This window comes from Schistocerca americana, chromosome 8, assembly GCF_021461395.2.
Source record: "Schistocerca americana isolate TAMUIC-IGC-003095 chromosome 8, iqSchAmer2.1, whole genome shotgun sequence".
In the NCBI taxonomy this organism is placed as follows: Eukaryota; Metazoa; Arthropoda; class Insecta; order Orthoptera; family Acrididae; genus Schistocerca; species Schistocerca americana.
In genome coordinates this window covers 21,462,657-21,476,030 of record NC_060126.1, presented here as the reverse complement: position 1 = coordinate 21,476,030, position 13,374 = coordinate 21,462,657, and the positions used below count along the sequence as shown (strand labels likewise).

Genomic DNA, 13,374 nt, shown 5'->3' with positions numbered 1-13,374 from the left:
ACAATGTGTATTCAGTGCTCACAGAACGTAATAGGAGGAGGATCAGTCACAACAAAACATAACAAGCTACCCGTGCAGGACACTGTACAGATGGTCCTGCAAAACTATGTAATGTAAAATCACATTAGCAATAAACAAAACCCACTGGTGATGGCACAGAGGTGCCGAAACATGTTTGGGTAATGAGAGAGAGAGAGAGAGAGAGAGAGAGAGAGAGAGAGAGAGAGAGATGTTTTTGCATAAGAGATGGAACCTTTATCTGACAATGGTCCATAAGAATCCTGCCCTTGAATATATGAGAGGTGTTCAAGAAAAATATTTGTAGAAAGTCGAGTATTGTACACACTTGCAGGTACAGTTGTTAAAGAATGACTCTTAATATGGCAGTATCTTTGGATAAACAATACACTTATTGCTGAGAACTGATTTGAAAACAACAAATGCATCACATAAAACAGAGTTCGTTGGATCAAACAACTTCAGTGAAACACAGGTGGGAGAAAGGATCAAACCACTTCAGTGGAACACAGGTGGGAGAAACAGAACAAAATACAGTTTGAAAATTGTAGGAATGTTTGCCCATTCAAATGCAATACTTCTAACAAGGCTGAGATGGTATGGACACATTAAGAGAATGGAGGAGAAGAGGATACCCAGGAGGATACACGAGATGAAACTGGAAGAGACAAAGAGGAAGAGCAAGAGACAGATGGCTGAAAGGAGTAGAGGAATGTGTCCAGACGAAAGGAGAAGACTGGACCAAGGTGAAGATCGAGAGATGGTGGCAAGATGGAGAGGCCTATGTTCCATACAGACCTGGCCAGAGGCTGGAAACTGTCAAAGATGATGATGATGATGATGATGACTTCTAACAGAGAATACGATACAACTTAGAGGCAACAAATGATGGTTTTGAAGAGGTTGACAGTCCTTCATGCCATGTGACACCTACTTGTGAAAAGTCCTGAGATATAGAAACATTTTCATGAATTAAGGAGGTGGGCAGTGCCGCTCTCAGGTGAGAGTGCGTTGCAGCTGTAGATAAATACAATTTATGTCTACAGTGTTTAAACTGGTGAATCTGTGCTGATGTTCTTCTGAATGAGTATGATAAAGAGGAAGTCTTCACGAAAAGCAATAAACTGGAGTAAATGTAACAACTCGTCTAACAGGAGAGGTGTTGAGTTGTCAACCGGCACATAAACAAGACTGAAAACTTCAGTAGCTGCAGCAAAGCTGGTACATGACTGCTTTTTCATGGGTGTCCCTTCCTGTAATGGGGTAGGATAAGCGTGTAGTAGATCTGAAAAACGGTGGGGTGCTAGGTGGGTGTACCTGACATGTCTTGCACCCGGCACTCGATTTCAGTGGCTGCTTCAGGACCCTTGCCTTCTGAATACTATCGCTAGACACCAGCTTCTCCAAACTATGTACGTGGGATTCGTCCTCACAATACATCCTCTGTTCCCGTAATCTATTGGGCCTCGATGTCTGCTATACACTGCCCTGCTCCCCTGTCCACCTTGCCCCAGGACCCTAACTTCGCTCATTCTGCACCAACACCCTCCTCCCTGCAAATCTCCCCTTCCTCTGTTCTATCACACACTCCCAGTCCACTCCTTTCATCAGCCTCCCTTCCTGAACCCATCCTGCACCCCATCTTGTCTCCCTGTGCCGACTCCACCTGACACAACCTTCCACCTTAGTCAAGCTGCAGAACAGTGGTCCCGGTAGAGTGTATTAGGCCAGCACGGTGTAGCATTACGTGTGTGCGTGGGTGGGTGCACGCATACAGCCCTCTTTATGTGCCTGTTGATGACTTGACATTACTTCAATGGGCAACATGTCATTTGTTTATCGTGGACCAATTAGAACTTGCATGTTAGATGCAAGCAACTTAGCACATTATGTGCCAGGTTTTTGTTGAATCACTTTAATGAGCACTGTTTTGTTGAAGGGCATACTGAGTCTTCACCTCAAAGTGAATAATACTGACTTCATTAACTCAGAAAGCTTATCTAGTTTTTTTCTGTGTAACAGCACAAGAATGTAATAGGTGTGTGTTCCTAATTATTCCTGGTGGTTCTTGTTCTTTTTGATTCTGATTGCAGGATTCCTGGCTTGTCAGATAAATTCTTATATTTCAATGATGATGTGATGCTTGGCAAGGAAGTTTGGCCAGAAGACTTTATTACCTATTCTAAAGGGCAGAAGGTAAGATAAACAACAGTTAATAGGCTTCTATGGATTCTGCAGCAGCATAATCAAGTGTTATTTGTTGTATCTTCGTGTTGGTACCTTAGTAATCTTTCAGAAGATTAGGATAACCTGGCTCTGGTTTTTGAGAATGGGGGTTCACTATTGTTATCCAGGCTATTTATTTGTTATGATTTAGATACATTATACTCTATATCCTGGACATGCATCATGTCCTGGTATCCAATGAGCCGACACTAAAATCAGTAACCTCTTTACATCAATATTAGCACCACCGTGACATCAAATGGTACCTGTATTGTGTGTTTTAAATGGCGTATTGATTGGGAAAGTAGTGTATATTTGTGGTGGTGAAGAGTGAGGAAGACAAACTCTTGTGCGCGATGGCATATTTATGTTCAAACTTCAAATTCTCCTGTAAATCATTCATGAATTATGCATTTTAGGCTAATGTGCTCATTGGCAAGAAGTTGATGTTTGGTGAATTGTGTACGCCTGGTTGTGCAATAGGTAAAACACTGGAATCAGGGACTAGCCTTGAGTGAAAGATGTAATTATTAAATGGCATGGAGGTGATAGGGCATGTAAGGAGACAAATGGATGGTAAATATGAATGATGGGTAGATGACATTATGAAACATTTGTCATTTTTCCTCTTCTCTGAACTTACGGTCCTTATTGTTTCTTCTCTCTCTCTCTCTCTCTCTCTCTCTCTCTCTCTCTCTCTCTCTCTCTCTCTCTTTGAAATCTTCCCATCTTCCCATTCTTCCTCAGTCTTGGTAGAGTTCCACTTCTTACAGAATTTTAATCCTTATCCAAATTTTCATTCCAACACCCTAGCTTGTGTTTTTGCATAAGGCCTGCCAAATCCTTGAATACTTTTATGAGTCTCTGATTTCTTCCCAGCTGTTAATCTCCAAATTAAACAGGTTTTTGAGGTACTTACCTTTGTTCTGCTTCAGTGTCTCCATGTTGATTTTAGGTTTCTTGTTTAAGTTGGCATCGGTCTGTTCAGCTGAATCTTACTTTCATCTTTGACAGGTAGTGATGCGAGTAGATGTTGGTGCTTTTTCTTACTTTGATCTTTAGTATTTCTTTTTGATTTTGGGCTACTTAATGGCAACATGATCAATTTGTATCTCTCCTAGTATTGTGTTGGGAGAAACCTGTTTTCTTCTTCTTCCATGGGAGGGCTTTGACATTTGTGGACATTACTTGTAGATCGAATTGTTACAGAAGGTGATGACTCATTCCTGTTTTTATATGTACGGTATGTCAAATGTTTTCCCAGTATTGTTCTGCATTTATTATTGCTGTCCACTTTACCCTTCAGGTGTCTCTCAACTCTTTTGTGAGTACATGCTTGGCTACCGAGGTGCCTCAGCCTTTGCAGCATTACTTTCATTTGCATGCTGCAAGCTTATACTTCCGCTATCCCTTTCTCTCTCTGTCTCTCCATGTCTCTCCATCAGATGGCTTCCTCGGTGCAGACCCTGCTTGGACCTGGTTTATGACTGGACCTAGAGTTTCCACTTCCGGCATAGCCTTCAACTTTTCATTAAATAAACACATGGTCCCCATTGTTCAGTTTGACCTGCCACTAATTGTAACGTGTGCATGAATAATGTTGTATGGCACATTGACATTTTGTAGAATCGCCTCGAGTAATGTTGTATATGGCAGTCTCGACCACCTGCTGCAATAGCTGCAGCAGTAAACCGTGAGGAAAGAAGCAGTTTTCACATCTCTGCGCGAACAATGCTACATGTTACAAAAATGGCAGAGTGTAGCAATGTTACATTTACTGCAAGTGGTTTGAAACGTGCAATAATGAAATTTTGACTGGGCTCTGATTTGCGAACACATTTCGAGTTTCCCATAGAATATGAGCCATTACAGCAGGAATAAATTCTCAAAAGAATGTCTGCACCCCAATCTCAACTTTTGCAGAATGATTTAATTGTTTACCGAAAATTTTCCTGATAAATCAACAGACAGGTCATACTACCGAAGTGTTTGTCAACAGATTTTGATTAGCATTTCATAACACCAAGGTCAGATATTTGCAGACATGTGATTTATTGTTTGACAAAATAATCACAACTTATGATAAAATAGAACCACACAATACCGAACTGGAGAGTCAGTTGCATCATGTGACATGCAAAAGCAGACCAAGCAAACAAAGGGCTAAGAAGCGATACGAAATGGCCAAAAGGAACATAATATACATGACGTACCACAGGTTTTACTTTGTCCTACATTGACGCGTTCTTTGGTATTCTACCAGAGATGGCTGTCATCATATAATTTCATATTTCACGATTTTGATACTGGTAGCATCACAGTAAATGTGTGGGACGAATCCACCGCTAGGAGAGGTTTAGCGCAAATGGTTTTCTGTGTGCTTAAATTTGTGATGAACACTTAGAATAAGCTTGAAGAAGGTATGGCACGTAAACTGATTGTATGGTCTGATCACTGCACAATAACTGGAGAGTTTTAGTGCTTTTCTTCTATCTGGTCAATGGCAAGTACTTTACAGAAATGCATTAGAAGTTTTTATGTTCAGGTCACAGTTTCCTACCTTGTGACAGGGACTCTCTGGTACCGCGCGCTGCGGAATTTGAATCCGCGCCAGACGTCTTGGACGCTGAAGACCTATAGAGGTCTCTGCACCATCGTGCCGTAAGCTGTGGTGGCGCGTGCCTCCTGGCCCGCTTTTAGTGTGAGGGCGCTACAGTGGAACACTTGGTTCCAGCGGCCAATAGGGGTGCCCCCGATAGCGTACTTAAGCACGTGCCTCTCGCTCAGCCAGCCAGTCTAATCTCGCGTACGTCGGTTGACACCTCGCCTCGCGTTAGACAGTTTACTTCCTTGTTCTGTGTACGAGTGAAAGTGTTTGTTTCCTTGTGACTCTGTTGTTCGATCTTGTTTTATTCGTTCTGTCCTTCGTTGGTCGTGTCCGTCCTCTCCCGTTGTGTTGTTGTTCATGGATCCCGCCGCGCTTTGTCATTGCTACCCTGTGACCGTCCCGGTCGCAGTTACAACATTTTGGCGACAAGGTAAACGGTGGTCGTTGTTGGTATGGAGGCGAAGTTTGTCTGTCTGCTGGAGCAACAGCAGCAGCTCATGCAGCAGCAGCAGCTCCGGTTAGACATCTTACAAAAGTCACTGCAGTTACTAACTGCCAAAGTCAATGCCCGGGACATGTTACTGCAACAGCTTCAGAGTCCTCGTGTGTCCGATGCTTTCCTGCGTCTGCCGTCGTTTCCACTCTTTAATGACTCTAAAGAGGACTGGGAAACCTACTTACATTGGCTGAAACAACATTTCACGGCTTTTCAAATCGCGGATGACTCCTTGCAGCGGTCATTGTTTTTGTCTTGGGGCCTCTCCGGACACATTCTTTCTTCTCCGCAAGTTGGCACTGTTGTCCTATCCTGTGGCTTTCCAGGAGATCTGCCTTTTGCTGGCGAACTTTTGTTCCCAATGCTACCATGTAGGCACCTCTCGGCTGGGGTTCCATCCGTACCATAAAGAGCCTGGTCAATCGTATCGTTCCTGGGTCACGGACTTGCAGGGTCTCAGCCATCAATGCAATTTTATATGCACCAATCAGCAGTGTAAGGCTTCGTATGCGGACTCCCTGATCAGGGATGTGGTGATTCAGCTGGCTCCCGACCCTGTGGTCCATACTGCGGCGTTGAAACTCGACAACCCCTCCTTGGAAGAGATTCTCCGCATTGCCCACTCCTTTGAAATTGCTCAATCGGCTAACGATCGTCTTATGGCGCGACTGCAGGTGGCGGCGATCGTGGGGTCATGGCGACCCTCACGACGTCGATGTGGCCCAGCCGACAGAGGCCAGCGCTGTCGGGACTCCTCATGTTCCGATGTCTCTATGGCGTCGGCGCCTTTGGTCGCCCCTAGTCGCCGGTCGCGCGGCCCACTTCCATCTTGCCCACAGTGCTTTACTGCCCATTCGCGGGCTGATTGTCCCCACCACTGGAAAATGTGCACGCTGTGTAACAAGGAGGGCCACTTCCGATCGGTTTGTCATAGTCGTTAGACTCGATCCAGTCCTGCCCCTCCTGAGCCTCAAGATACTGTCCATGCTCTGCAATCGGTCGTCCCGCAGGACGACCTGTCAGCATGGAAGCTTTTCCTGACGCTCCGCATTTTCACCGAAGATGTCAGTTCTCAGGTCGACACTGGGACCACCATCTCCCTGATTAACATGGCGACATATACTCGGCTGGGCTCTCCTGCGTTGTCGCCTCCCTCTTTCCGTTTGGTCTCCTATGGAGACAGTTCCATTCCCCTTCGTGAGCAGTTCGTCGTCCAGGCGACATACAAGTGTGTTCCCTGGCTCTTTACCCTCTTTGTCATCGACCGTCCGTCGGCTTCTAATATTTTTGGCCTGGATCCGTTTCAACTGTTTGGCTTTTCAATTTCCGATGAAGTTAAGGTTGTTTCCACGGCTGTTCCCTTTCAGGACTTGGACGATGTGTGCTCCGCTTTTGTGTCGTTGTTTGCACCGGATCTCGGATGTACTTCTGGCTTTCAGGCGCACATCGCTCTATGGCCAGATGCACAGCCTTGCTTTTCTGGGCTTGTCCCCTTCCGGTGGCCTTACGGTTAGCAGTCAAGCAGGAACTTTATCGGCTCCAGGCCGCTGGCGTGCTGAGACCTGTCACATACAGTGCGTGGGCGACACCACTGGTGGTCATACGGAAACCAATGGGTCCCTTCGCCTGTGTGGGGACTTCGGCGCTACAGTCAATGCTCAGTCCCTCGTTGACACTTACCCCATTCCCCGACAGGAAGACCTTCTTGCCAAGCTTGCCGGGGGAGAGTATTTTTCCAAGATCGAGCTGGCTGAAGTGTACCACCAGTTGCCCTTGGATGCCGAATCTCAGATAATCATGGTTATCAACACGCCTTTCGGATTGTATAAGTACAAGCGCGTTCCCTTTGGTATCTCTTAGGTGCCGGCCATTTTCCAGCGATTCCTGGAGCAGCTTACACAGCTTATCCCTTCATGTGTGAATTATCTGGACGACATCTTGGTCACCGGGCATTGGCGCCAGGAACATTTGAAAAACATCAGCGCCTTATTTCACACTCTGAGATCTGCTGGTCTATGCTGTCGGCTGGACAAGTGTTGTTTTTTTTCAACCGGAGGTGGAATACTTGGGCCAGTGGCTCAGCAAAGATGGCATTCACCCTTCGGGTAGTAATGTTGCGGCCATTGAGGCCCTTCCTCATCCCAAGGACTTATCTGAACCGCAGGTGTTTTTAGGCAAGGTTACTTATTACTTAAAGTTCTTGCCCCAGGCTGCCTCCGTTGCTCAACCCCTCAATCACTTGCGTCACAGAGGGGTACGTTTTGTTTGGACTCCTGCCTGTGACCAGGCTTTTCTCCATTTACAGGCGATGCTGAAGTCCGTCCCTTACCTTACTCCTTTCTCTCTGGACCGCCCCTTGGTTGTGGCACTGATGCATCGGCATACGGCATTGGGGCCATCCTCGCGCACGGGGATGCCGATGGCTCCGAACAGACCATTGCTTATGCCTCTAAGACATTGACCCCAGCACAACGGAACTACTCCCAGATTGAAAAGGAGGCCCTGGCGATTGTGTTTGCCGTCCAAAAATTTCACACCTATCTCTTTGGGGCAAAGTTCACCCTCCTGACGGACCATAAACACTTGGTTACATTTTTCGGCCCCACTCTCACCTTTCCGAGCGGACGACTCAACGTCTCCAGCACTGGGCATTGTTTTTACGTAATTACACTTACACTATCCAGTATAAGCCCACTGCCCACCATGATTATGTGGACACTTTGTCACGTCTCCCAGCAGGCCCTGAGCCTGCCTTTGACCAACAGGAGGTCCTCTGCTTTCACTTTCATTCCACCCACCAGGATGTTCTGGACTGTCTGCCTCTTATGGCTACTCACATTGCTGCAGCTACCCGCTGCGACCCTGCCTTGCGGCAGGTTCTCAACTACGTGGTCCACGGGTGGCCGTCCTATATTACTCGCCGGATGCAGTCTGATTTCAGCCCCTGGCGCCACCTGTCCCACAGACTCTCCGTGGTCGATGATGTCCTTCTGTTGGCCACGAAGTCGGATGCCCACTGGGTGGTCATCCCTCCGGAATTGAGCCTTCAGGTGCTCAGTTTGTTACACCGCGGGCACTGGGGTATTTCCCGTATGGAAGTTTTGGCTCGTCAGCATGTGTATTGGCCCGGCATCGATGGCGATATTGAGCGCCCGGTCTGTGGGTGCACTGTCTGTGCGTGTCACCAGGCAAGCCCCCCTCAGACGTTTGCACCCTGGCCTGTGCCTCGCCGGCCGTGGGATCGCATCCATATCAATTTTGCTGGCCTGTTTTTGGGGTCCATGTGCTTACTCATTGTTGATGCCTACTCCAAATACCCATATGTTGTCTGCTTGGCATCCACCACCACGGAGGCTACACTCACGGCCCTGGCCCAGGTTCTCGCCATTGAGGGCCTGCCCCACACGATGGTCTCCGATAATGGTCCCCAATTCATGGCGTCCTCCTTCCATGACTTCTGTCAGGCCAATGGTATCAAACATATCTGTAGCCCCCTTTCCACCCTTCGTCCAATGGCGCGACGGAGAGCTTGTCCGCACTTTTAAACACCAGTTGACTAAGGCAGTCGACACATCTCCGACCACATCGGCCCCCACCCTGTTTTTGAGCACCTATCGCACTACGCCAATTGACGGATGCAATCTGGCAGAGCTCCTTCATGGGCGACAGCCGCAGACCCTGCTCTATTTGCTGATGCCATCCTCCTCCAACCTCACTCCCGGCCCTCGCAGTGGTATGCCCCTGGCACGGCTGTGTGGGCCCACAAGGAGTACAGGCGCAAGGCGTGTTGGACACCCGCCATGGTCGTTTCGGCCCATGGGTGGCGTGTGATGTCGGTGCAGACATCGAAAGGGTTGGAGCGCCGCCTTCATAATAAGCTCCGCCCTCGTGCTACCACGTGACTCGCGCCACAGCCTCTTTCCCTACCTCCTTCGGATACGGACGTGGTCCTCGAGTCACCGTCCCAGCCCCCAGTTGCTGTCTCCCTGTTGGCCTGCCGCAGGCCCTCTCCGCCTCCAGGTGGATCGGCGTCTCCCTCCCCCGCCCTGGTCTCTGGATCGGCTGTCATGGATACCTCGGGCGTCCCTTCCTCCCCGCCAGCTGCGGTTGATACGCCCAGTTCCTCTTCCCACTGTCACCCACCCCGGCACTGTCCGGTGCATTTCCACCCCTGCGAGCGAGTTTCATGGGCGAGGGATCTGGTACCACGCGCCGCGGAATTTGAATCCGCACCAGACGTCATGGACATTGAAGTCTCGTCGAGGTCTCTGCACCATCGCGCCGCGCCGTAAGCTGTGGCGGCACACGCCTCCTGGCTCGCTTTTAGTGTGAGGGCGTCACAGTGGAACACGTGGTTCCAGCGGCCAATTGCGGCGCCCCCAATAGCTTACTTAAGTGCCTGCCTCTCGCTCAGCCAGCCAGTCTAATCTCCCTCACATTAAACAGCCTGCTTCCTTGTTCTGTGTATGAGTGGACGTGTTTGTTTCCTTGTGACTCCATTGTTCAATCTTGTTGTATTCGTTCTGTCTTTCGTTGGTCGTGTCCGCCCTCTCTCGTGTTGTTGTTCGCGGGCCTCTCCACAGGTCCCGCCGCACTTTCCGTCATTGCTACCCTGTGACTGTCCCGGTCGCAGTTACAACAGACTCCACAATGATTGAGAAAAGAAGAAGTGTCAAAGAGTTATTGTTCCTCCAGAACGGAAGGATGTCATTGCTGAGGCCTTTGTCGATCCTTCAAAACTGACCATTCAGGAGATGATGATGGAAGACTTCAAGGACATAGGATCCATTGAGTTGTTTTTAAAAAAGCTCCCTGCTTTGAAAAATAATGATGTGCTCTGGTTGAAGCTGTGTAGTGATGGTCCTTGTGGTATAAGTGTGCGCCATAGTCACAACTTGCTTCGCCCATGGGAAAGACATTGTATTCTAAAACATGGTTGTTAAAATCAAGTAAAAAGTTTTCCATTGCCTTCTGGTTTTTGGCCACTGTACAGTGGGGTCTCAAAACTTCATATGGAGAAGAAAAGAGATCTACTGGACATGATGAAATATATGGAGGCAAAGTACAGGACTTTTAACAAAAACTTGCAGTTTAATGAACCAGACTTGTGTCTCGACTTGATAAAAACTCATGTTCAATTACTTTTTGAAGACCAGTGTAATCAGTTTACAATACACATTATTTTGTGACTTTTTATAATTTTGTTTCTTACAAATTTTAGATTCTGGACAACTTTCTCATTATAACAGAATACAGTGATTGGGAATAATGCTGTATGTCCATTTCTATGCAGCATTTTTCCATTTTAATACTTACTTATTTTGAAAAAGACTATGCATAGTGGAATTTTAAAAAGCATAACCAAATATTTTCAACAGTCCGTTTACACAAACAATACATATCTGCTGCTACATTATTATTTTGCAATAATTCTGTAGAATTAACAGTTTTAGTCAATTTCCTAAAAACTGGAAAATGTGCCATAGAGCATTATTTGTGCACATGCTTCAATTTTCAAAATACACCAGGGGGGTGGGTTGTGCAGAGGTGGTCACCCAATGTGGTGTGTGAGCCACCTTTGTGCTTTCTATCTGTGCACCCTTCTGTTTAATGCAGTAATACACCCAAAACCCAGTACAGTAGCCGTCCCATTGCTGGGGGGGGGGGGGGGGGGGGGGGGGGGGAAGGGAGTTGTCAAGTATGTGCACAGTGGTAGCCTCTGACCACGCAGGGATCACACTGTTGTTATCTGAGCTGAAAACTCCCCAAACATGCCAATGAGTAGGTGGTTGTTATGACAGGGGCACCAGGATTCCAAGCAGTGGATTACTGGCCACGTAGCTATTGTCCAGGCTGGGTTGCACCCATCCATGAGGAGAGCCCGCATTCAGAGTGGGTGGCACGATGGTGGATCAGTTGCAAATGAAGCAGATGAAGTTAACTCCTGCTGGTGGCCATACAGTGCCAGCAATCTCTATGAAAGGATAGTCCTCTTTCAATACAGATAAATACAACCCTAAAATGTTCCTTTCCCTGGCTACACATTGGGAGGAACGTAGGGCTAAGTGTCAAACAGAGCAGTACTCCCCTCACTACTTGGCCACAAAGCCTTTCTTTTTTGTTGAGAACCTGAAGACAAGTTTGGGAAAGTGGCAGCCATCTGCAAAATGAAAAGTGGATCAGTTCTGATCAAAACAGCATCCCCCGCCCAATCGAGGGCACTTCACTGGTAAAAAGCTGGGTGACCTACTGGTGTCTTGTCACTCCCTATTACAATCTAACTTTAGTTCATGCCATTGTTTTCCACAGAAACCTGCTCTTTGCCAACTAAGAGAGATTTTTTTTTTTTTTTTTTGTGGGTGGGGGGGGGGGGGGGGGGGGTCACATTTTGTCGGTCTTGTACATAGGGAGACAAAGGACAATAGGGCTGCTACCAGCGCCTTCCTCTTGGTTTTTGAGGGTGATTCATAGCCTGAAAAGGTCAAGGTCTTAGTAAACCATTGCAATGGAATACTGATGGTATACTGCTGCAATGCTTCAAGTGCTTGAAATTTGGGCACATATCTTTGCATTGCAATGCTAGCTCCATCGGTAGAGATTGTGGATGGACGCCACATGCGAACAATCCCTGTGCACCTCCCTCCTTCCATGTCGACTTCCCTCCTTCCGTGTCAACTTTGGAAAGCACCAGTCTTCGTGCTCTCCAGATTGAATTGTCCTCCAGAGAGAAAAGAATGCTAGCCTCTAGACAAACTCGGTTACCAAGAGACCAAGAAGTAGTACAAGCAGTTCCACGCAGCATGTCAAATACTGTCATATGCTACAGCTATGACAACACTGCCCCCTTTGGCGACAGTACTCCTGCCTGATACACCACCTAAAGTGTGCTTTCAGGGCCAGTCAACTGTACATGCCATCGTGATGGTCGGAGGCTCCTGTCTAGCTGCTTCCCCGTACCTACTTTGGGATCGATGGGTTCCCACCCATCAGGAGCATTTGTCCGCACCTCCCAAATACAGACAAATCGTCTACCTCCAGCTTCCCTCGCCAGGAAGAGATCCCTCAGGACACTTTCTACCAAGGTACCTCTGGTCTACAACCTACACCAGCCAGTGTTACCTAATCAGATATATGAAATATTTCATGAAAAATTGCAAGATGAACATATTTTTAGGTTTTGTCAAATGTAATTATGCTGTTGAATTTTGTACAAATACTAATTAGCAATATTAAAAAAAAAAATACTTACACGAAGACAAAAATTGTAAAGCAAATATTAGTGCATTAGGGGCACCTAAACTAAAACTAACAGTCAACAATCAGTAAGTTTTAACTTGGATACAGAAAATAATAAGATAAATGATTTGTTCTCTTACACACGTGACTTCCTAAAGTTACTCATTTTTTGAAAATTTAATACTATTTCGGAAACGGTCTTTTCTGTTATGCTCATCGTAACTGTGAAATACGATACCCCTTGTAATATATGAAGATGCTATCTGTTCTTTTGGACATGTCCGAAAGAACAGATACCATCGGTGACCATGCAGCTCTCTTAGAATGAAATGATAATTAAATCAAGACCCTAAGCTGCCAACAGGCGTTGATATACATCAACGGGATCAGTTGAAAATGTGTGCCCCGACTTGGACTCGAACCCGGGATCTCCTGCTTACATGTTGAAAGAACAGATACCATCTTCATATGGGTAGGGCTAGCTGGCCATTGACCTCCTTCTGTGCTGGAAGCATCTTACGGGACTAGGTAAGATTGTCTGCCACGAGTAATGAGTGTAATGGGCAGGGGCACTATGAATGTAGTTTGCGGACGTTAAGTTGGGAATATGGGTCTCACGGGGAGCATGCAAGGTATAAATCCCTGCCGTCACACTATCGTCTGTGCCCTAGGTGGCTCAGATGGATAGAGCGCCTGAATTTAAGCAGGAGATCCCAGTTTCGAGTCCTGGTCGGGGTTCACATTTTTAATTGTCCCCATTGATGTATATCAACACCTGTTGACAGCTACG

The 13,374-nt window shown here is 47.0% G+C and overlaps 1 protein-coding gene across 3 annotated transcripts in view; it reads left to right on the top strand.

Annotated features, from left to right (window-relative positions):
- The window catches only part of LOC124545498 (N-acetylglucosamine-1-phosphotransferase subunits alpha/beta), a 132,533-nt gene that overhangs the window by 83,580 nt on the left and 35,579 nt on the right, over positions 1-13,374 (top strand). For all 3 annotated transcript variants that reach the window (XR_006967636.1, XM_047124440.1, XM_047124441.1), the window contains exon 7: positions 2,112-2,214. Coding sequence is in view for 2 of the 3 variants with exons in the window: in XM_047124440.1 (XP_046980396.1) it covers positions 2,112-2,214 (103 nt within the window). In the remaining variant the exon portion in view is untranslated. The remainder of the gene's footprint in view (positions 1-2,111; positions 2,215-13,374) is intronic.